General features: G+C 57.6%; 4 protein-coding genes across 8 annotated transcripts in view; 1 reads left to right on the top strand and 3 right to left on the bottom strand.

Moving 5' to 3' along the window:
* Nucleotides 1–12: 12 nt before the first annotated feature.
* Nucleotides 13–3,431, bottom strand: YPEL3 (yippee like 3). 4 transcript variants are annotated; one of them, XM_059155713.1, is made up of 6 exons: nt 3,271–3,431; nt 2,824–2,874; nt 2,394–2,576; nt 2,247–2,290; nt 1,925–2,033; nt 13–497 (listed from the first exon to the last, which is right to left on the bottom strand). In XM_059155713.1, the coding sequence occupies exons 3-6, from the start codon at nt 2,508–2,510 to the stop codon at nt 408–410; spliced, it is 360 nt and encodes a 119-aa protein (XP_059011696.1). In that variant the 5' UTR covers nt 2,511–2,576; nt 2,824–2,874; nt 3,271–3,431; the 3' UTR covers nt 13–407. The 4 variants fall into 4 exon arrangements, with proteins under 4 accessions (XP_059011696.1, XP_059011697.1, XP_059011695.1 ...); XM_059155714.1 differs by lacking the exon at nt 2,824–2,874 and adding an exon at nt 2,932–3,017 and having other exon boundaries at nt 3,271–3,429; XM_059155712.1 differs by lacking the exons at nt 2,824–2,874; nt 3,271–3,431 and adding an exon at nt 3,149–3,260.
* Nucleotides 3,432–4,667: 1,236 nt separating this feature from the next.
* GDPD3 (glycerophosphodiester phosphodiesterase domain containing 3) lies at nt 4,668–10,654 on the bottom strand. The gene is made up of 10 exons (XM_059155689.1): nt 9,991–10,654; nt 9,716–9,758; nt 9,328–9,463; nt 9,192–9,237; nt 8,945–9,063; nt 8,760–8,849; nt 8,253–8,386; nt 6,587–6,646; nt 6,441–6,492; nt 4,668–4,855 (listed from the first exon to the last, which is right to left on the bottom strand). The coding sequence occupies exons 1-10, from the start codon at nt 10,505–10,507 to the stop codon at nt 4,682–4,684; spliced, it is 1,371 nt and encodes a 456-aa protein (XP_059011672.1). The 5' UTR covers nt 10,508–10,654; the 3' UTR covers nt 4,668–4,681.
* A 149-nt stretch (nt 10,655–10,803) lies between these two features.
* On the bottom strand, nt 10,804–17,392 carry MAPK3 (mitogen-activated protein kinase 3). Of its 2 annotated transcripts, none has more exons than XM_059155694.1 (9): nt 17,208–17,392; nt 15,992–16,174; nt 13,927–14,116; nt 13,625–13,741; nt 13,241–13,355; nt 12,769–12,900; nt 12,476–12,585; nt 12,235–12,389; nt 10,804–11,402 (listed from the first exon to the last, which is right to left on the bottom strand). In XM_059155694.1, exons 1-8 carry the CDS (start codon nt 17,375–17,377, stop codon nt 12,267–12,269), a joined length of 1,140 nt encoding a protein of 379 aa, XP_059011677.1. In that variant the 5' UTR covers nt 17,378–17,392; the 3' UTR covers nt 10,804–11,402; nt 12,235–12,266. The 2 variants fall into 2 exon arrangements, with proteins under 2 accessions (XP_059011677.1, XP_059011678.1); XM_059155695.1 differs by having other exon boundaries at nt 12,231–12,389.
* Nucleotides 17,393–18,112: 720 nt separating this feature from the next.
* CORO1A (coronin 1A) overlaps nt 18,113–25,679 on the top strand; it is a 34,687-nt gene continuing 27,120 nt past the window's right edge. The window contains exon 1 of the mRNA XM_059155688.1: nt 18,113–18,618. The gene's annotated coding sequence lies outside the window, so the exon portion shown is untranslated. The remainder of the gene's footprint in view (nt 18,619–25,679) is intronic.

The following is a 25,679-nucleotide window of genomic DNA, read 5'->3' on the forward strand; positions in this document are numbered from 1 at the left end:
TGAGCCCGGGGCTGTCTCCACTCCATTGTTTTATTATGTACAAACGCTACAGAACGAGGGCAGCAGACGGGCGCGGGGTAAGAGGGGCCCGGTGGGAGGAGTTCACAGGGCAGACGGTGCACTGGGGCCGGGGGAGCAGCACACAGGCCATATCTATAGGGCAGGCGGGGCACGAAGGGGTTAAAAACGAGATCCAAGCCAGCCAGATCGCAGGGAGGTGCGGGGGTGTCTTCCGCCTTCTGATCGCCCCCCAAGGTCACAGTGCATGCAATAAAATATATGTACAGGAGCTGGATCCTTCCTCTGCAGGGGCCCTGAGGGTCCAGAGCTCCCTTCTCGCGGAGGGAAGCCAGAGGCGCCCCCGGGCGGCCAGGCCGGGCTCGAGCCGCATGCGGCGGGAGCAGGGGTCAGTCCCAGCCGTTGTCTTTGATCATGTGGTTGAGTTCGATGATGTACTTCCCCTCTTTGTACTTCTGGCTGCTCTCGAAGGCCTGTTCCTGAACAGAGGGGAGAGGACGTCATCTCTGGAGCAAGGGCTTTACCAAAAGGGATCAGGGTTGAGTAGGAGCTATGCCTGGCCCCATTTTACATAGGACAGAGCTGTCATGCACAGAAGCCAAACCACCTGGTCCCAAGACACAGAGCCAGTAACTGACAGAGCCAGTCTCTCGCTAATGGGACAGACTGAGCTTTCTGAAGTACCAGTAGTTTTTAAGTACTAATGTCCATACCAACAGAGAGACTATGGAAGTTTCTAAAAGGTCCAGGGATTACAGACTGGTAGCTGAAGGCCAGTTTTGACCTATGCATGTGTTTTGTTTAGAAAAACAAAGCAGCAGAGTTTAGAAAAAATGACTTTGAAATACTAAAATACAGGTGGGCTGAGTTCAATCCATTTCGCCACAGACTGCCCCGTCCCTCCGCAGAGCTATGCTGCCCCTTTTGCAAACCCAAAAAGTATGCAAGCCTGTATACTTGCTTAGACCTGCAAGCCCTTGAATTTTTGACCCCTGGACTGGGCCATCTCTTTTTCTGTCAGTGGTCCAGAGAGGTTGAGCCATCCGTCTGGGGGCACAGAGCAAATCTGTGGCTAGGCCAAGGGTGAACTCAGGTTAGGTGAACTGCCTCCACCTGGGACATGCACCCCACAGAGGGCCCGCAGCCCCGAGTAGTGCGTGAGGAGTCCTGGCCCTTGCCATTTCCCAAGAGCGTCTTCTTCTGCTGCATCTAATCTGATCCCTATAACAATTTTGGGTGCCAGGTTGTGGCCTTTGCCTCCACTGCCAAATAAGGAAATGAGACGCAGGGTCGTGACATGAGACCCTGGACAGCAGCTGTGGCAATGAGAGCAGTGAAAAGGAGGCGCATGGACCCAAGCTCCATGTCGCTGTGGGGTCCTGGGCAACTTCCCGGAATCTCTGAACGGCAGTGGAAGCTGGCCATCAAGGATGTGGAGTTAAAAACAAAACACACCACCCGGATTCTGATCCCTATGCTGTCCCTTACAGCTGTGTGACCTTGAGAAAGTTACTTAACATCTCTGGGCCTTCTTTGCTACTGTAAAGTGAAGTTAACAATAGACCCTACCTACAGGATTGTTGTAATGACGGAATCAGAGAAAGTGTGCCAAGCACACACAACAGTGCATGGCCCATAAGCCCTCAATAAATGGCCACCCGGATGATGGCCTCATCTGTAAAACGGGCACGTGTGTGTCTGTGAGGAGAGGGATGGGTGGAGAGAAAAGTTCTGAAAGCCCTTGCAGGATGTGACAGAAGAGAGCATGGGCAGGGCATGAAAAGACAGTCTGACTTGTGGGAGCTGGGCCTGTGGGCTCTGAGAGATTACTGTGTCACTGCCTGTGAAGAGGAGCTGGTGGGAGCTTGGGTCAAGGGGAGCCTGGGGTCAGAGGTCATGGACTCACATATTTCCAGCCCAAAGTCGTCTTGCAGTTCTCGCAGTGGATGTCAGCGACAGCATGGAGGCCCGTCAGCAGCACCCGCTCCTCGGCTGGCCCGCAGCCCACGTTCACCCTGCGGGGACACGGGGGGAGTCCCAGGGAGGGTCCCGCCATCACAAAGCCCCCCTCTAGCTTGTATCCGACTGTGTCTGTCCTTAGCATCCAAGACAAGGGCGATCGCATCTTCCAGCTGCAATCGGGGGACTCTGGGAGTCTCAGCGTGATGCTGGGGGCCACAGGTCCCAACAGAGGTCACGGAGAGAAAGAAGGGGAACCGAATACTCACACAGAGTTGAAGAGGTAGGCACGCCCCTGACTGCCCTGGAAAGACTGAGGGTGGGAGGGAGAGAGGAAGGGAGTCAGGGTCGCCGGCGGAGAGCTGCCACGTAGCCCTTCTAGTCTCTCAGTCTAGCCCCGACGGTGACCTGGTTACCTTGGAGATGAGGTCGTCGTGGTTGGCCAGGTGAGCGCGGCAGTGGGCACAGCTATACCTCCGGTGACAATCATCCAAGTAGGCCTGAAACGTCTTGGGCTTTGAAATCCGCACCATGGCGGGGGCCGGGGGCAGTGGCCCCACGCGGGGAGCAGCCCACGGGGAGCAGAGGGAGCCCAGTGCCTGCCAGGGAGGGAGGGAGTGGGCGGTCAGGACCTGGGCCACGCACTTGCAGGCACACCCAGGGCCATGGGGATGCTCTGTCACAGTTGGCTGCTGTCTCCTCCCCAGAGCCAGCAGCTTCTCCGGGGGCCAGAGCGGGCTCAGTCTTGACTCACTGAGGAGGCCTCAAGTTGCATCATGGGGAAACTGAGGCTTGGAGGAGCCTGAGGTGAGTCACCCATCTACTTCCGGCCTCACCCCTGCTGACCTGACAGCTGCAGCTGGAGGAGGGGGCTTCAGAGTGGATGAGCTGTCGGTTCTGGTTTAGGGGTAAAGTATGGAGGGGTTAGGAACTGGATGGTCCTTAGGACCTCACCTGAACTGCCAAGGGCGGGGGTGGGGTGGGGGTGACGCGGCTCCACTCGAGGTACACGGAGTTCACGTGGGAAGAGGGTCCCTCCCCTGGAGAAGGCAGAGGCCCTCACTGAAGGTGGAGGGTGTCACCTAGGAGGGGAGGGGCTCTTACCTGGGGGGGGGGGCCGCTGAGGCCTTGTCTGTGCCGAGGGGCTCTTACCTGCATCGCGGAGCCTTACCTGAGACCCCGGGGCTCACCTGGGGCGCTGGGGTCGGGGACGGGCGCCGGGGGAAGGGGGCAGTCCTCCCTGGCGGGGCGGGGGCGCGGGGCGACGCGCAGCCCTGATGATGCGGGCCTCACCTCGCCTGGGCGCGCGGGGGCCCGGTCCGCCGGGGTGGCCTGGCCTGGGAGTGGGGGGCGCTCCTGGTGGGCGCCGTCCCCCCCGGCCCGGGTTCGCAGCCGCCGCGACTTGTTTACACCGAGACCAGCTGCTGCCGCCGCTGCGGCGGGAGGGGGAGGGGGCCGGCCTCTGGTCCCGGCGGTCGCCGTGGCCAATCGGCGCGCCGCATGCAAATGAGGGGGCGCGTCACACAGCGGCCGGCGCAGGCCGGGCCGGCCCTTCCCCCCCCTCCCCGCTCCGGCCCGCCCGGAAATGCGGCTGCGGCCCCGCAACCCGGCGGGGCGGCCCCGCGGCCTGGGTCCGGGGGCGCGTCCGGCCTCCCGCGGGCTTCGAAGGGGCCCGGCTCTGCGGCGCCAGACCCGGCGCGGGGTTGGGGGGGGAACGGTGTCCGGACGCGCCCCCGGGGAGATGATAGCCGTAATCACCCGCGTTTAACCGCCGCCCGCGCCCCACTCTCTGAATCCCCGCCGCGATCCTACGAGGCGGCTTGCGCGATTGTCCCCGTTTTCCGGGGCAGCGGAGGCCACAGAGGCCCGGCACCTCTCCCGAGGGATCCAGCTGGGAAGGGGCAAAGTTGGGATTCACTTGGGTTGGATTCCACCGTCTTCGCCCTAGCAAAAGGCACCGGGGAAAGGCTCTCAGAACAGAAGAGCGAACGGTGCCCGTCTGCGCTAGGCCTCTGGGAGCCAGAGCCTCGGAGCAAGCCCGTTCCCTACTGCCCAGCATCCTCCCTACGAGGAAGCCGCCTTTGGTGGCCTTGCCTCTGCAGGCTCGGTTAGGTTACGCAGGCATCTACCCTGCTAGACTCCTCCTACTCCCTGCCATGGCCCCAGGATGCTGCCTGGCCTGGAGCAGTCAACAAATGGTTGTGCGATGCGATTTGGTCAGTGAATAAGGTACTAGGGCTGGAGAGGGCTGAGGAGGTTGGGGCCACTTTTGGCTTAGACCCAGGAGTGGAAGGCTGGACCGGCTGAGGCAGGAGCCAGGCACCGAGGACTCGGCCTCTGAGGCCACGTCTACCTTCTGCAGCCTGGTGAGGAGGTCCGCAGGCTCAGATGAAGTCCCTTGCTGTGTGCCTGGGGTTCTTCATGGCCTCAGGAGAATGGAACCCATGGCTCTGAAGGGACAGGAGGCCTTGCTCCTTCCTGCAAGGGACATTCCTGAGGAGAGTGGAGGCCAGATTGGCACAGGGTGTGGTGGCATTACTCTGGGTCTGGAATGCGGTGCAACCAGTGGGTCAGGCTTGTGAGGGCCCCAAACTCTGGCCCTTGGCTGGCCTCTTTGGCCCTCAGTTGCCATCTTGCAACTAGGTAAGGATCTCCTCCCACTTGTGCCCCCCCAAACACCAAGACGTGACTCTGAAGACGACCTTTATTGGGGAAGAGACACAGAGGAGAGGGTGAGGGCCTCCGAGGTCTGGGCAGCTCCTCTGTGGTTGTCCAGGTAGCGCCTCAGGGCTGTGGGGTAATCGGTGATGACGCCGGTGGCCCCTAGGCCATAGGCTGCTTCAAAATCCGACTCTTCATTAAGGCACCAAAAGATCACCTGGGTGGGACAGAGGGGCTCACAGTTTGACACAGTTTACCTGGAACTTCCCCGTGCATCTGATGGTGGGGGAGCGCTCCTCCTCTGTGGGGAGCTCCCGGCATTGGGACACTGGGGTGGATTGTGAGACCGCCAGGAATTTCACAAGCTAGTTATTAAACACAGCCATTATGAAATACTAAATTCTATAAACTTGTAATTCAATCATGATCTTAAAAACGAAGGTAATAAATACTCCAAACTCTTCTACTGCATGTTACCATTACGTACGGGTAATGGTAATGACCTCTGGAGGTTACTCGCGTCTGTTGGGCGTGTCAGGTGGAAATGCCACCCAAACTCTGCTCAGTGATTTCACGCCGGCTGCCGCAAACTGGGCAAGGTGAGAGCACGTGCACCTTGCTCTAGGGAAATCGTCTGTCGCTCAGACCCAAGCCCCCTCTTCCTTTCCGCTGCAAAGCCGGCTGCGGCACATCTACCAGCACGCCGGCATCTCCCAGCCTGCCCCAGTCGGTTGCTGCTCGGCGTCTTCCCTGTCGCCCGCGTCTGCTCTTGTGGGCATGGAGGTGGGAACATGTGGTATCTGTACCCTGGGCAAGTCACCGGACTGCTCGGTTTCTTAACGTGACAAATGGGAATGATGGTGCAACCTTCGGAGTCGGGGGAGGGAGGGGGTGCTAATCACCCTCCTGTGGGCGGGGGAGTCCCGGCCTGACTGCCAACTCCCCCACCTGTCCCCCTGCTTGCCACCTACACCCGACACCTGGCAGTGACAGCATCTGCCTCCTGAGGCTCTGCTTTGCCACACGGTGGCCAGAGTGACCCTTAATTGGGTTACCCAACTGGATCAAGCCTCTCCCGTTTCAGGCCCTCAGAAGCTTCCCTTCCTCGAGGCTGAGTCCGGGCTCCTTGTGGATGCTCCCAGGCCGCCGGCCACACCCTTCGCTGCCTTCCCCAGCCCTCACACTGCGGCCTGCTGGAACCCCTCTCAGTGCCCCCGAGGGCCCTGGCCTCCGGCTTCTCCCAACCCTCGCACATCCCCAGCTTCTTGCTGGAGACGCCCTCCCTCTCCGCTCCCTGTGAGCCAGCTCCTCACTTCTTCCGGAAGGCTTCCTTTGACCCTACCGGCCACAGCGCTGTTTCCTTTCTGTCCACTCGGTGCCCTGCGATTGTCTGCCTCACTTCCTTCCTCTGCCCCTGATTTGATGGTGAGCTCCCTGGGAGGGGAGGGCCCGCAACACAGTGCATTCTCAACAAGGGTCTGCTAGTTCAGTGACCTGGTCAAAGCGGATGCCCAGGGGAGGGGCGAGGAGCAGGCCGGGCTGGTTTTGCCCTTCTCCCGTCCTTCCCCTGCCCTGCTCCCCCTCTCATCAGGAATCGGGACAGCAGGTGCGATACACCACCCCACCGTCATGATGATAATGGCGAGCGCTGGCCACACCATGAGGAGGTACTAGTTAAATACACCATTACCCCCACTTCACAGACCAAGAGACTAAGACTTCAGGTGAGCGGTCAGTCGGCGGCAGAACTGTGGCCGGGCTGCGACCCCCCACTTGCTAAGGTCTGGCCCTTCCAGCCTCACCTGCACTCCCCGCTGTTCCAGGTGCTGGATCAGGCTCTTCCTCATGATTAACCTGGTAGGGAGAGGCGGGCGGAGGCCATGACGAGCGGGGAGCAGGCAGGGCGGTCTCCACAGGTACACGCCACCCAGCATTCTCACCCCCTTACCATTTGGAAACCACAGCTGCCAGCTTGTTCAGCCCAGGGCGGGAAAATGGGAAGTAGGTCCTGCAGAGAGGTGGTGTCGTGGTCACTCCCCTGCATCTCACTCTGTCGCAGGGGTGGGGCGGTGGTGACCCCTGACCAGGGTTACCCTGGGCACCACTTTGCAGGTGCCCCAAAGAACAGGTCCCTCGTTGATCGGGGAGAGTCCACTCCCACGTCCCGGGCCTCACACTTTGCAAGCGCCCCCTCCTGGCCGTTTTACAGAAGTGGACACTGAGTCTGGGGGAGCTGAAGGGACCTGCCCAAGGTGTCACAGCCCACCGGTGTTGGCCCTAGGGCCAAGGCCAGAACGCAGCTTGGGTCTCAAGCTGGCTGCACAGTCTGAAGGTCCCCTGACTGGACCCACTGGCTTCCCGTAGCCAGACAACGCTCAAGGCGTCTGCTACGTGCCCTGATGGGGCGTGTGCGGCAGGAGAGGCCGGTGCGGGAAGAAGATGAAGAGCAGGACATAGCTGCCGGGGGTGGGGGTGGGGGCATAACACAGCACATAACACTGGGACGACTTTGGAGGCCCTTTATATAACTAGCCAGCGCAGGCTGTGGAGTGGGACCCAGGCAACCTCGGGTCCTGCACTTCCAGCTGTGTGGCTGGGAGCAAATTACAGAGTCTCCTTGAGCCTCAGATTCTCCGTGGGTACGTGGGGGTCCCGATTCCTCTAACTTCTGGGTTGCCGCAAAGTAAAGCTCTAATCAACTAAAGGATATGAAGACACTTTGCAGACTGGGTATAAAAGTTACAAAGACCAAGATCTGTGGTCTAATGATGTCTTTGTAGCAAAGGACTGTGAGGGCTGGCTGGGAGCCTCCCTCAGGCCAGCAGAGGGGAGAGGGAAGCACTCAGAAAGCCGGGGGGCGGGGGGGCGCAGGCTTAAGAGCTGGCGAAGTCTCCAAATGGTGGGACTTTACCCAGCTGTTACTTTGTTAACCCTGGTCCCCCAGCAGGAGGAAGCTTGCTTTTCCTTTCAAGAATCAGAGAATGATACTATAATTGGTTAATATTTGTCTCCCAGCCAGACTGTAAGCTCAGGGGGGCCTTACCCCACCCACATCTTATCTACTAGTGTAACCGCACCTAGGACAGAGCAGACATTCAATAAAAATTTGTTGGATGTGGGGCGCGTGGATGGCTCAGTGGGTTCAAGCCTCTGCCTTTGGCTCAGGTCATGATCCCAGGATCCTGGGATCGAGCCCCGCATCGGGCTCTCTGCTCGGCGGGGAGCCTGCTTCCTCCTCTCTCTCTGCCTGCCTCTGGGCCTACTTGTGATCTCTGTCTGTCAAATAAATAAATAAATCTTTAAAAAAAAATTGTTGGATGAATGGATGAATAAGTGAATACTTTGTCCTAAGACTCCTTCCACCTCAACACACATTCACATAGAGTTTCCAGGGGTTTGTGTCCCCTCCGGCCCCCCCACCTTGGTATTCCTGAATGCTCGCTGAGAGCCAGTCTTCAGAGGACCCTGGGGGTCATCCCTGAGGATGGCCAGGGAGCTGGGGACCCTGCGTCATGAGGCCTGAGGTGGGAGGGGGTCTTTATCTGAGGACAGAAGCATCGGGGGGACCGGGGTGGAGGGGAGATGCAGAAGGGAATCCGGGACACTGTGAGTACCTATTGATGATGCTGGGCAGGAAGCAGATGAAGAACCTCTCCGGGATGCGGACGAAGGGCAGCAAGCCCAGATAATACACCAGCACCAGCCACAATCCCCGGCTTATCGTGAAGGCAAAAGGCATCTCGGGGTTCTAGGGGGCAAGGAGAAGTGGCGGGGGGCGGGGAGTCAGTCTGTTCCTGGGAAAGCAGACGGGGGCCTCAGGCTCCAGGGGGGAACAGTGCTGGGCATTCAGGAAGCGCTAGTGCCCGCAGGATCAAAAGTGTGAGCTTGACCCAGCGTTTAGGCCTAACTGCACGCGCCCTCCGCTGCCCCCCACCCCATTTCCCACCAGCACGCCTTTGCTCACACTTTCCCCAGCACCTCTCCTCTCCAAATCCTCCCCTTTGAGACCTTGCTCAGGGCCAGTTCCTCCACAGCCCCCCAGACCTGTCCAGCCTAGGCCCCTGCAGCCTCCGGCTCTTGGGAGGAAGGGCCATTGGAGCAGCGAAGGCGCAGGGACTCACGGCAGCCCTGCACTTCCTCATGACCGAGCTCTTCTCTGAGGCCCAGATGGTGATTTCACTGCGGCCAAAGTGCCTCACCAGGCCCGCGACCTGCGAGGAGGAGGAAGAGGAGGAGGAAGGGGCGGCGGGGCGTCAGGCCTCCCTCCAGCCCCGGGCCCCCCGGCCACCCCCGTCTGCGGCCTCACCTTGTGAATGAGCTCTTCGTTTACCGATTTGATCTCGACACTCATGGGCAACCGAGGGAACCTCTGGAACACATCCTCCAGACTCATCATGTGCCGGTCTGTCCCGTGTGCAAAGTGGCCTGGGTGGGTTGTGCGGGAGGGGTCAGAAGGGAATGGCTGGGACCGGGCAGGAGAGTCAGAGTCCCCGAGAAGAAGAGAGGGCAGGAGGCTGAGGCCATGACCCCCCTTGGTAAGGTCACGCTCTCACCTGGTGAGAAGTAAACCTCCAGCTCCTCCTTGTAGAGGGGCAGCTCCTGGGGAGAACAGGGGGGACGTCACCAGAAGGCACGTGTGGAGGCATGGTGGCTCTCTGGGTATAGTAGTGGGGCTAGGGCGAGGCCAACCTCAAAGTTCAGGCTGCTCACGTCCCTATTCACGCCTGATTGGCGAGACAGGTTCTCGTCGTGTGACACCACGACCACACCATCCCGGGTCAGCTGGCAGTCGAGCTCCAGGAAGTCGGATCGCTGGGCCATGGAGCTGTGGGAGCGAAGGTCAGCGCGGGGGACGGAGGCCCCGGGAAAGGGGCAGGTCAGCCCACGGGGCAGTGGGGAGGTGGGGGGGGGGGCAGTGCGGGGCAGAATTCGCTGCAGGCCGGGCAGGCTCTGCGCGACACACCTCCAGGGGGCCTCGGTCACGTGGACCACCACAGAGTGGTGCCCCCGGGTGTCACACAGTGCACCACTGGGCCCACCTCACTGCGCAGCCTGGGGGGCAAGTGCACACACTCACTTCTCCATGGCCTCCAAGGTGTGCTCCAGCCGCTCTCCGGATCCTGTGCAGGGCAACGGGGTGGGTCCCAGGGTCCTCCCCCCCGCCCCAGCCCCTGCCTCTTCTTCCCCCTTCCGCGTCCGGCCCCCCCCACCCCGCTCTCCTCCTCCCGCCCCAGGCTCTGCCTCTGTAACAGCCTGCCGCCAGGGCTTCTCCCGCTGCCGGCCACCCTGGCATCCTGCTTCCCGACTCCACCCGCCGCCACCATTCTCTCGTCCTCCCTGTGCCCAGCTCACCTGCTCGGTGGGCCCCCAGGCGCGGCAGGAAGGCTGGCGCCCAGGGTGTGTGCAGCAGGCGAGGCCGGCGCAGGAAGAAGACGGAGAGCAGGACATAGCTGCCCAGGGCGGGCAGAGCATAGTACAGCACAGCGCTCATGGCCTCACCGCCTCTCGGGGCTCCCGCCGCGTGAACGCCGCTGTTCCTGATGGACTGTACTACCTCCGCGGACTGTCTGGCCGGGCTAGGCTGGCTCCACCACTGGTCGCCACCACACCCCTGGGACCTGCTGAGCCTGCTCCTGGCCTGGGGCCAGGCTGCAGGGCTCGGCTGGGGATGCGGGAGAGGCGGGAGGGAAGCTTCCTGCAGCTCTGGCTCTCCGACCTTGAGACCCTTCCCAGCCCCCCGCACCCCTGCTTCCCCTGGGCCACACTGTGGGGAAACCAGGCCCCCACTGCCCCTGGGGATGCTACAAGCTTCCCCCTCCCCGCCACAGGGGCTTGTGGCTGGGGTATATGACAGGCTGCCCCAAGCCATTTTCAGAGAATCCGGGGGTGAGGAGGATGTCCCTGAGTCAGCCCCGAATCGCCCCCAGCCAGTTGGACGGGAAGCCCTTAGGAAGAGCAGAGGACAGTGACTAAGGGCGAATGGACCCCAGCTGTGCAGGACTGTGGCGCTCCTGACAATCCCATCTACAACCCCGGCCAGCTGGGGAGCCAGTGGTCACCAGAAGTGTGTAAAACCACACAGCTGGGAAGCGGCCAGGCAGGTGCGGCAGTCCTCTAAGCAACAGTCGTGGTGGGGGCGTCGGCAGACACAGACGGAGCCATGGCCATCATAATCACATCTCTATATTTATATATTAGATACAGGCGCAGGGGTGGGTGAGGGCGCCGGGCTCTCCTCGCGTCCCCGCTCCACTTCTGGACACCCACACACAGAGGCAGCAGGGGTGTTCGACGGGGGGGCTTTGGGGGAGGGGGTTCAGGCCTGGGCCCTGCTCCTCATGGACACTAGCCCTTGAGCCTTCGGAATATTCCTTCCGGGAAACTGGGGTGGGGGGTTCACGGGTCGGGGCTGCCCCGAGTCCCTACTCCGCAGGCCCCGTCCTCCCCAGACCCCCACCGGGGGCCGTCAGTAGGTCCTGGGGTGGCCAGATCCCTTCCGTTCCAGAACTACCGGAGACTGGGGGAGCAGGGGCAGACGAAGGCAAGCAGCAGAGGGCAACCTGCTCTGGAGCCACCCAAGCCCCTCAGGTCCTCGGAGGGGAGGTGGGGCACAGGGAGCCTCGGCCGGCCTGAAGCAGGAGGCCAGAGCGAAGCCGGGGAAGGTGGCCGGGCGCACCCTCTGCCCTGCCCAGGGCTCCGGGGGGGTCGGGGCGGGGCACGCGGTCCGTTTCCTAACAGTCCGGCAGGAGAGGGGCAGGCCAGGCCTAAACAAAAAGGCAGGTGGGAAAGAACTGTCAGCGCCCACCAGAGAGCCGGAGCCCCGACCTCGGCCTCCATCATCTTCTCCTCGTGACTGCCCAGGACAAGCCTGGTCTTCTGTTAAGTGTGCATGGGTTTGGGGGGTGGTCTCAGTGCCTATCTCAGGGGACAGCTGGAGAACGCAGAGAGTGAATACATACAAACCCCTGACAACAGTGCTTAGGGCTCTGTGTCTGCTCTCGTCCTAAGAGCTCTCCCAGGAAACTGAGGCAGAGAGAGCTGAGCAGTCTCGCACAATGTTGCATGGGTCTTACTAAGCATCAGGGCTGGAGCTGGAGCGCAGGAATGTCTCTGCCTTCCTCTCAGTGGGCGGTAGCTGGCCCGGAGGACAGAACAGAGACTCGAGGAAGGCGAGCCGTGTGGGCGGGTGTGCGAACCACTGACCTGGGCACCAGGTGCGAGGGACGTGGCATCTGGGCGGGGCCGGGGACCGCCAGCTCCTGCCAGAGCAGCTACCGCCCCACCTGCCTCTCTGCCCACACTGGGGAGCCCAAACCTGGCTCTGGTCTTCAGATCGGGGAGAGGGACCCTCAGGGACCTCTGGCCACAGGGCCAGGAGGATGAAGAGGTGCAGCCAGGTGGGGGACTTTCGGGACCGAGAGAGGAAGAGGGTGTGAAGAAGCAGGGGCCCCCAGCTGTGGCCTGGGCAGGCTCTAGCCTGTCTGCTGCCACCATGCACCTGCCTCGTGGGCGTGAACAAGCCGGTGACTGTATGGGGGTGTGCTGGGCACACTGGTATCGGGGTGAACCTGTGCATGGGCAGTGGGGAGCACTCACCAGGCCCCTGGGAACAGAAATGTCTGTCCAGATTAGGGGGCCTCCCGCGCCCCAGGCTGGAAGCGGGCTGTCTCCTGGAAGATGAGCTCCTTCAGCCGCTCCTTGGGTAGGTCATCCAGCTCCATGTCGAAGGTGAAAGGCTCCTCGGCCACTGGCTGGGGTGGTAGAGGTCAGACTCCGGCCAGGACCCAAGGCCACCCACCTTCCCCCCGCCAGCGCCCCCTGCTGACGGCCGGCTCACCTCATCACTTGGATCGTAGTACTGCTCCAAGTAGGGGTGAGCCAGGGCTTCTTCTACCGTGATTCGTTTGTTGGGGTTGAAGGTCAACATCCGGTCTAGCAGGTCAAGAGCTAGGGAAGAGAAGGAGTCGGGGGTCAGAGAGAGGGCCGGAGGAACTCCCAGTGGAGTTCCAAGCAGAGGAACTTGCTTCACTTCTCGTGCCCAGGGTCCTGTCTACTGAGGCAGTGGCTTGGCCTGTGGGCCCTCTTCCGCCCCGAGCTTTTGTCCGGTACCAGCCCCCGTGTCTTGCTCACCTTTGGAGTCGGACTTGGGGAAAAGCTTGGACCAGGCCACCTTGGTCTTGGAGGGCAGAGACTGCAGGTAGTTCCGGGCCTTCATGTTGATGATACAGTTCAAGTCCTCCTGGGACGGGGAGCCCAGGATACCTGTGGGTAAGGCAGGGGCTTTGGTGAGTGCCCTCCTCTCTGGTCCAGGAACGGGAGGGACCCAAACCGAGAGTCCGCACCGATGAGCTCTGATCATTATGGCCCAGCCTGTACTATTGTGAGGCAAGGGCTCTGGATGTGGGCAGCCCCGGGTTCAAGTCCTGATGTGAGCCCTTCGAAGTGTGCGGTGTAGCCTTGCTGTCTCCTATCTGTGGAAGGGGGTTTGTGTCTGTCTCACTGAAATCCTGTGAGACGCTGGAGGGGCTCTGCAGGAGGGCTCTAAGGAAACCTCACCTCCCACTAGTCTCTCCCCAGCATAGCTGGCCAGGCCTCCCCTCACCCAGAATGTGGTTGAGCTGGTCCAGGTAGTGCTTGCCAGGGAAGATGGGCCGGTTGGAGAGCATCTCAGCCAGAATGCAGCCCACAGACCAGATGTCGATGGACTTGGTGTAGCCCTGGGGAGGAGGGGAAAGCAGTGGGCTCCTGGGCCGGCCTCAACAGGGCCCTGCTGTCTGGGCGAAGCCACTGCTCCATCCAGACTCAAAACCAGCAGGAAGGAAGAGGGCAGAGGCCTGGAGGACCTAATGCTCGGCCTCCTTCCAGAGCCTAACAGCTGGAGTCTTGTGACAAGGCCTGGATCGTGGGGGTCATGCCTGGTTCAGAGGTGGCTCCAGGGCTTCCTGGGACCTGGCCCCTTCCCTTCAGGCGTGGGTGGTCCCCCTACCTTAGAGTTAAGCATGATTTCTGGAGCCCGGTACCAGCGTGTGGCCACATACTCTGTCAGGAAGCCAGTGTGGTCGTGCTCGGGATCGGCAATCCGGGCCAGGCCAAAATCGCAGATCTGGAAGCCAACCCAGGCTGCTAAGGTCGCTGCCCAAGGCCCAAGCCCCAAGGCCCAAGCAGTCCTATCGCCACGTCTCAGCCCGCGCTGTTCCCTTTGCTCGTGAGGTTCTACTCAAGGGGGCTCCCGGTCACCTGGAAGCCCCTGAGCCCTGGGAGGAGGGGACAGGCACCCAGTGCTCTGACCTTAAGGTCGCAGGTGGTGTTGATGAGCAGGTTAGAGGGCTTCAAATCCCGGTGGAGCACGTTGGCCGAGTGGATATACTTCAGGCCCCGCAGGATCTGGTAGAGGAAGTAGCAAATATGGTCGTTGCTCAGCTGCTGGCTTTTGAGCAGTTTGTAGAGGTCAGTCTCCATCAGGTCCTGCACAATGTAGCTGAGGGCGGCACCGTCGACCCCCGGAGTGGGGGTGTGGGGAACACTTGGTTAAGAAGAACAGGCTCTGGTGGCTAGCCTCCATGTGCCCTTCCAGCCGCTGCCCCTGAGACTCGATGCACCTGTCAGCCCGTGCCAAGACTGTACACGGCCCAGACTCAGCCCCTGGGCTCAGGGCCTCTGCCACACCTCGGGTGGTGGCACTGAAGGAGAGTACTTCAGATCTGTGGCCTCAGTTTCCCTACTGGGAAAACTAGGAGGCAAGAGAGCTTCGCAGTTAAGAGCAACAGCCCTGGGGTTTATTCTGCGGCTGTCTGAGCCGCCCTCTCCCCCGCCAATCCCTGCTCACTGGCCTTAGGACCTGAACCTGTCTACACCTCCACTGCCCCATGTGGAAAGCAGGGGAAAGCATGGTTCTTTAGAGAGCAGTCCTGAAGATTCGGTGAGATGACCCGTTATGTCAGCCAGCCTGGCCCAGGGCTTGGCACCTTTTAAGTGCTCAGCAAACATGGACTAGTGTTGCTGTTAGAAATGCCTGAGCCACACGGCTGTGGAGAGCGTTCAATGAGATAGTGCGACCGCCATCTGGCATGCAATAAATGTTTGCTTAAAAATAAACGCCTGCCTTATGGGGATGCTTTGGGCAAGACAAATGAGAAAATTCCCAACAGCACGCTCCTCCTTCAAGAGGGCTTGGCCACACATCAGAAGATGGAGGAGTACATGTCCTTTTGTATTTTAGGAGAAAACAAAGATTAAACATACGTTAAGTAAGTGAGTAAGTAAGTAAATCAATGCCATTTGCTGGGTCTCTGAAACGGTGCATCTGGACTGTCTTTTAAGAATCAGCCCCGGAAAGGGCCTTCTGAAGAGTCTGGACCAATCCTGCTTGTTTGACAGGAGAGAAGGCCCAGCAAGATGCAGTGACTCGCTGAAGGTCCCATGGCGAGCTGGGGGGCGAGTGTGGAGATTTCCTGCCCACAGCCTGCGGTGGGTGGGGGCTCGCCGACACCCCGCACAAATCCCCACGTCTGGGTGAAGAACTGGGACCGCCTGGGGGCGGGGCAGGCGGGTGGGGAGAGGCCACGGGTGCTGCAAGCCACTGACAGCAGGGCCTGGCAGGAAGTGGACGACCAGCCCAGCTAGGGAAGCGGGGCCAGGTGGGAGGTGGGGGAGGGAAAGGCGAGGCTGTCCCTCCCTGGGCAAAGTGCAAGTCCACAGGTGACTGGGGTGAGGCCCTGAGCAGGAAGTGTCAGAGAAAGTTCTCATCTGGGGGAGGGTGAGAAGAGGCAGCCACAGCAGCCAATGAGTTCAGGCTCTCTGAGCCTCAGTGTCCCCATCTTTGAAATGGAGCTGGTGAGACTGATCTCCTATAGCAGCTGGGAGAGAGAGGAAGAAATGCCAAAGCGCTTGGCGTTGGCTGGCCCTCACTCACAGCAGGCCCTCGGACACGGGCCGTCTTCCTCCTCTCTGCCTTCCTTCCAGTCTGGGGACCCGGAGAGGAAAGAATCATCGTCTGTTAAACAGGGACTGTGGGCAGAGGCCGGGTCATGTCACAGAACTGCAGATGTCAAAAGACAAAGGTCCCATAGAACCCCTCCCCGCCCTCCCCCCAAATGAGGCACAGCACGGAGAACAGACTCGCTCAAGGGCACATGGCCTGGCTGCCGCAGGCCAGGATTCACCAAGCCAGGATTCACCTCGGGCCTCCCAGCACTCTTACAGCCTGTGGTCTCTTTCCTGCTGGAAAGTTTCATTTACTGGGTTTGTTTTGGAGTGTGGCAGGGAAGAAGGAAACAGAAAGCAAGCCAGCGCTCTCTCCCAGCCCAGCTCTGAGGCCATGCCTGGCCAGCCATCTGGCCAAGGTGAAGGATACACATCCCTCATGGCTTCCAGGGTGGGCGCCCGCAGAATATCCCGAATGCCAATGACGTTCTCGTGGCGGAAGCGCAGTAAGATCTGGATCTCTCGCAGTGTGCGCTGGCAGTAGGTCTGATGCTCGAAGGGGCTGATTTTCTTGATGGCCACGCGAACCTTGCGCACGTGGTCGTAAGCTGAGCTGAGAGGGCCAGAGAGGAGATGTTGGTGTGGCCTTACATGGAGGGGGGGGGGGGGAGTCCAGGCCTGGTGGCCCCACCCAGGCCTGATGGGAGGGAGCAGTAGAGGACTCTGGCCAAGTCATAAACAATGCTGGTTCCTTCCTGCTGTGAAGGCCTGGGATCTCCAGGGAGAAAGCTGGGCCGGGCGGCCCTTCAGTGACTTCACAAACAGAGGAAGAGACTGACCGCTCACCGACTTCCCCTCTCCTCAACCCTGTGCATTGTAGTTGCCCTGACCTCTCAGCCTCCCCTCTCCAGGATGGGCTCTCTCAACCCAGGACAGGTCCAGGGAGTGGGAGGTGAGTGGAGGAGGTACAGTGAGGCAGACACACTGAGGAGCGGGCCAGGAGGGACAGGATCGGAGGGATGAGGTGGACACCGGTGTCAGGGCGAGGCACCTGGGCAAGAGAGCTGTTCCCAGATGAACAAAGGCCCGGAGCACACAGTGGGCATGAGAGAGAGCTCACAGACCCCTCCTGAAAGTTGCAAGACACATTCCTGGACCCCTCACGGCTCTCTGGGCCCCTGGCCGCAGGTCCAAAGCCCTGCCCTACCCTGCCCAGCCCTGAGCTCTGCTCTTCTCTCCTGAACTCCTTGGCAGGCCTCACTGGGAGAATCCGAGGCATCCTCTCCCCAGAGTAGGGTCCTTCGCTCGGTCCTCACTAAGGGTATCGCCTCCCTAAGAATACTCAGTGTCTCCGCCTCATCCCGCGTTCCTAAGGTCCCTCAGGGTCCCCCCGCTCCCCCGCAGACACCTAGATGTCCCTCCCCGCCTTACGGAATGGTCGCGTCTCTGGCCCCCAAGCCCCCTCCCTTAGAACGTACAGGCGCCGCTCCTCCTGTAAGCACCCCAAGGCCCCCTCCGCGGAACGCCCCCCAGCCCCACGAAGCCCCCGCCTCCTCGGGGCCCTGGACGTCTCCCCTGCCCAGACGGCGCGCATCCTCGCTCCCGGGCCCCCGCCGCCGACCCCCTCCTCCCGAACGCCCCCTCACCTGACCATGCCGTACGCGCCCTCGCCGATGTAATGCAGCTCCGTGTAGCGCGGGCCCACGTCGAACGGCTGCCCCTTCACCACCTCCACCTCCCCCGAGACCCCCGGGCCGACCCCATCGGCTCCCCGCGGCTCCCCGCCCCCGCCCCCCTGAGCCGCCGCCGCCGCCATCTCCACTCCTCCCCTCCAGCCCGCCCGCCTGCCCCCCTCGGCCGCCCCGCCCGAGGCCCCGCCCCTTCCCGCCCGCCCCGCCACCCGCGGAGCGGTGCGCGCCAGGCCCCGCCCCCGCGCGCCCCCGCGCCCGCCACGTGACCTGCGCCCGCGCGCTCCCGGTGCACCCTCCGCTGTGGCGGCGGTGGTCCCCGATACCCCGCCCGCTCCGTCTGCTCCAGGCAGCCCGGGGGCTCCCAGGGCGGTCCGGAGACGGTCCGCGCCCTCCCGTCGAATGCAGGCCAGCCGGCAGGGCCGCCCGGTGACCTTCCCCAGAGCCACCCAGCAAGTGTGCGCGAGCGTGGGGACCGGGCTGGGCCCCCCGCTCTGCTGCAGCCCGAGTTGTGGCCCCGGGGCTCACGTGGAACCCCAAGGGAACCCTCAGCAGCCCTCTGGGGTGTGGCCGCCCTGAGCCAGGCCCGGCCCGATGGCAAAGCGGTCCGGTCGGTATGGCTTCTTTACCCAAGGGGCCTGCCTTTCACAGATGAGGACAGTGAATGAAGCCTGAGCGGGGGCCGGTGACTAAGAGCTGGAGAACCCACAGGTCCAGACCCCCGGCCTCATGGCTGTCTGACAGAGGCCTGCAAGACTGGGCTAGGGACTTGGCCTCCGCCAGCAACCGGACAGGGCCCGAAGTGAGGACAGATAACCTCCGCCCACCTTTCCTTGGAACCAGAAAGGTGGGAAAGCGGCCTGCAGGGCTGACTAGGTTTGTCTAAAATACACGATCAGGCTTTTTTCCAAAACAGCAGAATAGGTACCGTTTTTGTTGTCTGGACTTGGCATAACTGGAATCCTGGCCAGATCATCATCTTTTGATTGGGTACTAGACCTTGCGGTGCGCACCATGCTTGAACCCCCTGGGTTTCTTACATAGGACAACCCGTTATAGGTGTCATCGGATTTTCTTCGCAGAATAAGCAGGGGCTGCTGTATCCCCCCTGTAGCTGGCACTCAGACATTCGGACTTTTGACTAGATGAATCAGATTTTACAGATGGGGAACCTGTGTTGGGGAGTTGAGACTCAAAACGATATCTTCTGACACTGAGGCAGAGGCTCTTTGTAATTCCGTTCACTCTCCCAGATTCATAGACTGTTGGCCACTGAAGACAGGGCCCTCCGGGACCATCAGTCCATCCCCCTCACTTCACAGAGAAGATGTGAGCTGGAAGCTTCACAAAACACACCTACCAGGCTTCAGTAAGTAATTATGTTTTTGTTTTTTGGGGTTTTTTTTTGTTTGCTTGTTTTTTTTTTTTTTTTTTTTTTTTAATCCATTAGAAGCTAGGAGTGGATCCTTATATGCATTACAGATCAAGAGCCCAAATGGAACAGTAATTATGATTCTGAAATTACTCATAATTAGATCTACAGCCAGGCACTCTAATGCAGATTAATGAGACCGAGTTGCTGCTGGTTCCCAATAGCCTACAAGTCAGTGAAGGTTTAGAAGATGCTAATTAGATCAATGCTTGAGGTTTTTGGTTTCGTCTTTTTTGTTTTGTTTTTAGTTGTTCATTTGATAAGCTGTCAAGTCGAACTGTGTGCAAAGCTCTGAGCTAGGCACTGTGGCTGATGAAAGATTACTATGTGGTTGTGAATTAGTGGGTAAGAGCAAGAGCTCTCTGGATTTCCTGGGTTCGAATCCTGTCTTTACCACTGACTCGCTCCGTTACCCTGGACAGATGACCCTCTGGTCTCTACCCATGGAGGTCTCTACCCATGGAGTTTCTAATCTAGTTGAATGAAAAGATGCACGTGTACCTTGAATAAATCATTGTAATACAAGATAAATGGAGGTCCTGTGTGGTGGGTGAGCTCAGGGTTGGTGAGGTCACTCTTTCTTTTTAAGATTTTATTTATTTATCTGACAGATAGAGATCACAGGTAGGCAGAGAGGCAGGCAGAGAGAGAGGAGGAAGCAGGCTCCCGCTGAGCAGAGAGCCGGATGCGGATGCGGGGCTCAGTCCCAGGACCCTGGGATCATGACCTGAGCCGAAGGCAGAGGCTTTAACCCACTGAGCCCCCCAGGCGCCCCGAGATCTCTCTTAGAGAAGTGAGACCAGAGTTAAGGAGGAGATAGCATTTGCATGGGGGAGAAAGCAGTAGGGTCTGGGAAGGTCGGCCTAGAGGGGAGGCATCAAGAAGGAGCAGCCGCGTGAGCCTCGGCGCAGAGACCCAGCTCGCCGGCCCGGCGCGGCCGCAGGATCCAGGATTACGGGGAGTTCAGGCGGGAGGGGCCGCTTGGGGCCGGACTGAGGGAGGCCCGGGGAGTTTGGCTGTGACGCGGTGAGCCGTCAAAGCCTTGGAGGGACTTTTGCCAGATCATTTTGCAGCTGTGGGAGAGCATACTGCCGCCGTGGCGCGCACGTGGAGCCGGGTTTTCCGCGCGGACCGAGGTTCCCGGCAGGGGAAGGGCCGGGCAGCGGAGCCCCCCGCCCGCCGCGGCTGCGGTTCGAGGGAGTGCGGTGCGCAGCCCCCTCTAGTGGCCGAGGCTGGTACTTCCGTGGGGCTCTTCGTGGGTTTCCCGGTCTGATAACGGCAGATGGAGCGGAGCCGCTCCTCTGCGCCGGGCACTTGTGTGTCCTCGGTGGCCCGTGGTCCTCCGGCAGCCATATGAAGTAGATGCTATGAACACTTAACAGGAAAAAAAAAAAACCACACAAACCCAGAAGCTTAGGGAACTACTGAGTTGGAAGGAGCTTTCAGAATACTTTTCTCCAGGGTGCCTGGGTGGCTCAGTGGGTTAAGCCGCTGCATTCGGCTCGGGTCATGATCACAGGGTCCTGGGATCGAGTCCCACGTCGGGCTCTCTGCTCAGCGGGGAGCCTGCTTCCTCCTCTCTCTCTGCCTGCCTCTCTGCCTACTTGTGATCTCTCTCTGTCAAATAAATAAATAAAACCTTTAAAAAAAAAAAAAAAAAAAAAAAAAGAATACTTTTCTCCAAACAGCTCACTGCACTGTTAAGGGTTTTTCCAATTGGCTGCCATTGGCTTAGTTCTGTCCTCTGGATCTACCCAGACTAAGGCTTAACCCAGTTCTTATCTGTGACGTCAAGGTCACCAGAGAGGCCAGTGGGTAGTTTGCCCAGGGTAACAAGTGCGTAACGTCTGAAGAGCACAAGGGAGCATTCCCATTTCAGCAGCTTCAGCCGTGGACACAAGCTGAGAAGGCAGCCAATGTGCACGAACACGGGTCCGAACGCTTTTCATCATTTATGGGGAGCCCGCTTTGGTTGGCGTTGTGGTCCCAGGGATCCTGGGATCGAGTCCTTCGTCGGGCTCCCTGCTCAGCGGGGAGCTTGCTTCTCCCTTTGGCACCAGCCTCTGCTTGTGTTCTTTCTCTCTCCCTCAAAAATAAATAAATAAAATCTTTTAAAATATTTATTTATTTATTTGACAGACAGAGATCACAAGTAGGCAGAGAGGCAGGCAGAGAGAGAGGAAGCAGGCTCCCTGCTCATCGGGCTTGATGCGATGCGGGGCTCGATCCCAGGACCCTGAGATCACTACCTGAGCCGAAGGCAGAGGCTTTAACCTACTGAGCCACCCAGGCACCCCCAGCTGTTTCCTTTACGGAAATCTCTGCCCCGAGCTATTGCCTTTCTCTTTAGCTCCCTTTGCAAAGTTTCAGTGTTTGTCAGACAGCTTCACCTGGAGGCTCACGGAGGCTTTCACATCCAGCAAGATTTGTCCGTGTTATTTGGAACCAGTTTGTCTTCCAGACTGCTTGCTGCACTTACACCACTGCTCCCAGCACCGGCCCCTGTCGCGTCTCGTTTGTCCAGCCAACTCCTTGCCATTTTGTGACCGTCATAGTCCCTGGGGCCGTCATCGCTACTGTGGCGCAAAACCCAACTGTGTATTTTAATTGTTTTCCTTTTTAACATTTTAGAGAATTTCAGAATTTACCAAAAAGTTGCAAAAATGTTTCAAAGAATTTCTGTATATCCCTTCATCAGCGCTGCCTAAATGTTAACGTTTTATTTTACTTAATTTATTTATTTGACACGGAGAGAGAGATCACAAGCATGCAGAGAGAGAGGGAGAAGCAGGCTCCCCACTGAGCCAAGAGCCCCCATACGGGGCTCGATCCCAAGATGCCCGGATCACGACCTGAGCCTAAGACAGACGCTTCACGATGGAGCCACCCAGGCACTCCTGATTAGAACTTCTTAATTCCTCCATTAGGTACCAAATAAAGTCCAAATTCCTTGACAAACTTCCAAGGCCCTACTCAGTTGGATCCAAATCTGTCTTTCTGGACTCATTTTCTAGATGAACCTCTTGCTCTGTAGCCAAACTGGATTTCTCCCTGGCCTGAAAACCATACACGTTCCCGCTTCGGCACCGCGGCTCTCGCTGTTTCCCACTCTTAGGGATGCTCCTTCTGCAGCGCGGCTTTTTCAGTAAAAGGAATCCTTTCCAGCTCCAGAATCAGCTCGAAGACCACCCTTTCCTGAGGCATTTCCAGGGATCCTCCTGCTGCGTGTGCCTTATCTCTGCTTCTTCTGTCTTCGACCAAATGTCAGATTCGCATTATATTGATCGATGTGCCCATTCCTCCCTCCCTGCTAAGTCATGTAATGTCCTGACCGTAGCAGTGCGGGCGTCTTGACTTTCCAACTCACTCCAGCATCCAGTAGTGTTTTGGTCTCGGTGGACAATCTTTGAACGAGGGGCCTGAGTATTTATGGCGAGCTGCCCATAGCCTTCAGCAGCTGGGATAGCGCGTTTCTAGATGAGCTCAGGGTTGACTGTGTTCCTGTTAAAATGAAGCATCCAAAATAGAATATGCCATTTTCTATATGTAGCCGAACCCGTGGGAGTTTGGTGGGAGTACTGCTTCCCTTGTATTGGGCCAATATTTTATTCTCTTCCACGCAGAGCCTTTCCCCAAACCCCCAGTCTGAAATATCTGCTCCCCATCGGCCTCCCTCGCGGTGTTTTTTTCTCGAGGGGAACTTGCCACACAATTCCTCGTTGCAGATTTCACTGTGAGGGGACACAGAGTGGTGACGAGCCCGGTGGGGGCTGTCAGGGTCCCTTCTCCTTCTGCTTCTGTGAATTCACGTCCCAGAACTGTGGAGAGATGAGGGGTACTCCTATTACCTGCAGACTCTTGGGTTATAGGATTTCAACACGAATTTATTGAGTTCCTTTGTGCTGGGGGAGGGGTGCAGTGGCCAAATTGGATAGGGAGCGGAGTGCCTCCCAAGGGCTAGTTTATCCCTCCCCGCTTGTGCGCCGGCTCGCGCGCTCTCTCTTTCTCTCTGTGTCAAATAAACAAACAAAACAAACAAAAAAGAAAAACACGGGCACCTGAGTGGCTCTGTGATCTCTGTCAAATAAATAAATAAATAATCTTAAACAAAAAAAAAAAAAAGAAAAACACATGTTCTGGAATCAGCCTACCCAAGTTTGAACACTGTCACCCGTTACCGGTTTAAGTGCTTCCTTGGTTTTGTCATTTGGAAAAGAGGATACAGTCCTTGCTTCATAGGGGTGCTGAGTTTTTTGTTCTTTTTTTTTTTTTTTTAAAGATTTTATTTATTTGAGAGAGAGAGAGAGAGACAGAGCACGAGCAGGGGGAAGGAGGCAGAGGGAAGAGGAGAAGCAGACTCCCCGCTGAGCAGGGAGCCCGACAGGGCTCGACCCCAGGACCCCGGGATCATGACCTGAGCTGAAGGCAGAGGCTTAACGGACTGAGCCACCCAGGCGCCCCTCTGACACTCTAGTTTATCTAGTTTATCTGCTTTATCTAGGATTTCCTATAAATGGAATCATACACTGTGGAGTGTCTGACTTCTTTGAGATTCATCTGTGTTCTGTATATTAATATACTTCATTCCTTGAAACCCGCTTTTTATCCAGTTATAATTTATATATCATAAAATTCAACATTTTAAACTGTACAATTCACTCATTTGTAGTATTTGCAAGGTTGTGCCACCGTCGTGTTATCTAATTCCAGAACCTTCTCATCACCCCAGAAAGAAACCCCGTAGCCATTAGCAGTCACTGCCTGTTCCCTCACTCCCTCCAGCTCCTGCCAACCCCTAATCTGCTTTTTGTCTCTGTGGACTTGCCTATTCTGGGCATTGCCTACACATGGGATAATGTAGTATGTGGCTTTTTCCACCTGACTTGGCTTCACTTAGCATGTTATCGAGATTCATCCAGACTGGGGCTCTGTCCCACGGCCCACGAGACCCCCACCCCAGCAGAAACCGGGAGCCCCAGCCCTCCACTTTTTTTTTAAAAAATTTTTAAATTTTATTTGATAGGCAGAGATTACAAGCAGGCAGAGAGGCAGAGGCAGGCAGAGAGAGAGAGAAGGAAGCAGGCTCCCTGCTGAGCAGAAAGATGCGGGGCTCGATCCCAGGACCCTGGGATCATGACCTGAGCTGAAGGCAGAGGCTTAACGGACTGAGCCACCCAGGCGCCCCTCTGACACTCTAGTTTATCTAGTTTATCTGCTTTATCTAGGATTTCCTATAAATGGAATCATACACTGTGGAGTGTCTGACTTCTTTGAGATTCATCTGTGTTCTGTATATTAATATACTTCATTCCTTGAAACCCGCTTTTTATCCAGTTATAATTTATATATCATAAAATTCAACATTTTAAACTGTACAATTCACTCATTTGTAGTATTTGCAAGGTTGTGCCACCGTCGTGTTATCTAATTCCAGAACCTTCTCATCACCCCAGAAAGAAACCCCGTAGCCATTAGCAGTCACTGCCTGTTCCCTCACTCCCTCCAGCTCCTGCCAACCCCTAATCTGCTTTTTGTCTCTGTGGACTTGCCTATTCTGGGCATTGCCTACACATGGGATAATGTAGTATGTGGCTTTTTCCACCTGACTTGGCTTCACTTAGCATGTTATCGAGATTCATCCAGACTGGGGCTCTGTCCCACGGCCCACGAGACCCCCACCCCAGCAGAAACCGGGAGCCCCAGCCCTCCACTTTTTTTTTAAAAAATTTTTAAATTTTATTTGATAGGCAGAGATTACAAGCAGGCAGAGAGGCAGAGGCAGGCAGAGAGAGAGAGAAGGAAGCAGGCTCCCTGCTGAGCAGAAAGATGCGGGGCTCGATCCCAGGACCCTGGGATCATGACCTGAGCTGAAGGCAGAGGCTTAACGGACTGAGCCACCCAGGCGCCCCTCTGACACTCTAGTTTATCTAGTTTATCTGCTTTATCTAGGATTTCCTATAAATGGAATCATACACTGTGGAGTGTCTGACTTCTTTGAGATTCATCTGTGTTCTGTATATTAATATACTTCATTCCTTGAAACCCGCTTTTTATCCAGTTATAATTTATATATCATAAAATTCAACATTTTAAACTGTACAATTCACTCATTTGTAGTATTTGCAAGGTTGTGCCACCGTCGTGTTATCTAATTCCAGAACCTTCTCATCACCCCAGAAAGAAACCCCGTAGCCATTAGCAGTCACTGCCTGTTCCCTCACTCCCTCCAGCTCCTGCCAACCCCTAATCTGCTTTTTGTCTCTGTGGACTTGCCTATTCTGGGCATTGCCTACACATGGGATAATGTAGTATGTGGCTTTTTCCACCTGACTTGGCTTCACTTAGCATGTTATCGAGATTCATCCAGACTGGGGCTCTGTCCCACGGCCCACGAGACCCCCACCCCAGCAGAAACCGGGAGCCCCAGCCCTCCACTTTTTTTTTAAAAAATTTTTAAATTTTATTTGATAGGCAGAGATTACAAGCAGGCAGAGAGGCAGAGGCAGGCAGAGAGAGAGAGAAGGAAGCAGGCTCCCTGCTGAGCAGAAAGATGCGGGGCTCGATCCCAGGACCCTGGGATCATGACCTGAGCTGAAGGCAGCGGCTTTAACCCACAGGCGCCCCATTCCTCCACTTTTTGACTGTTAGGAATAATGTTGCTGTAACATTTCTGTACAAGTTTTAGTGTGAACATATAAGTTCTCTGGAGTATATATTCAGGAGAATTGCTCGATCACACGGTAACTTTATGTTTAACTTTTTTTTTTTTTTTTTTACTGTGTTTAACTTTGGAGGAACTGCCACAGTGTTTTCCGTGGGGACTGTACCCTTTTAGATGCTCATCAACACCGGGAACTTCAGTTTCTCTTCTCACCTCTTATTATTTGTCTTTTTTTTTTTTTTTAAGGTTTTATTTATTTATTTGACAGAGAGAGATCACAGCAGGCAGAGAGGCAGGCAGAGAGAGAGGAAGGGAAGCAGGCTCCTGCTGAGCAGAG

The sequence above is a fragment of the Mustela lutreola genome, chromosome 17 (assembly GCF_030435805.1).
Source record: "Mustela lutreola isolate mMusLut2 chromosome 17, mMusLut2.pri, whole genome shotgun sequence".
Taxonomy (NCBI): domain Eukaryota; kingdom Metazoa; phylum Chordata; class Mammalia; order Carnivora; family Mustelidae; genus Mustela; species Mustela lutreola.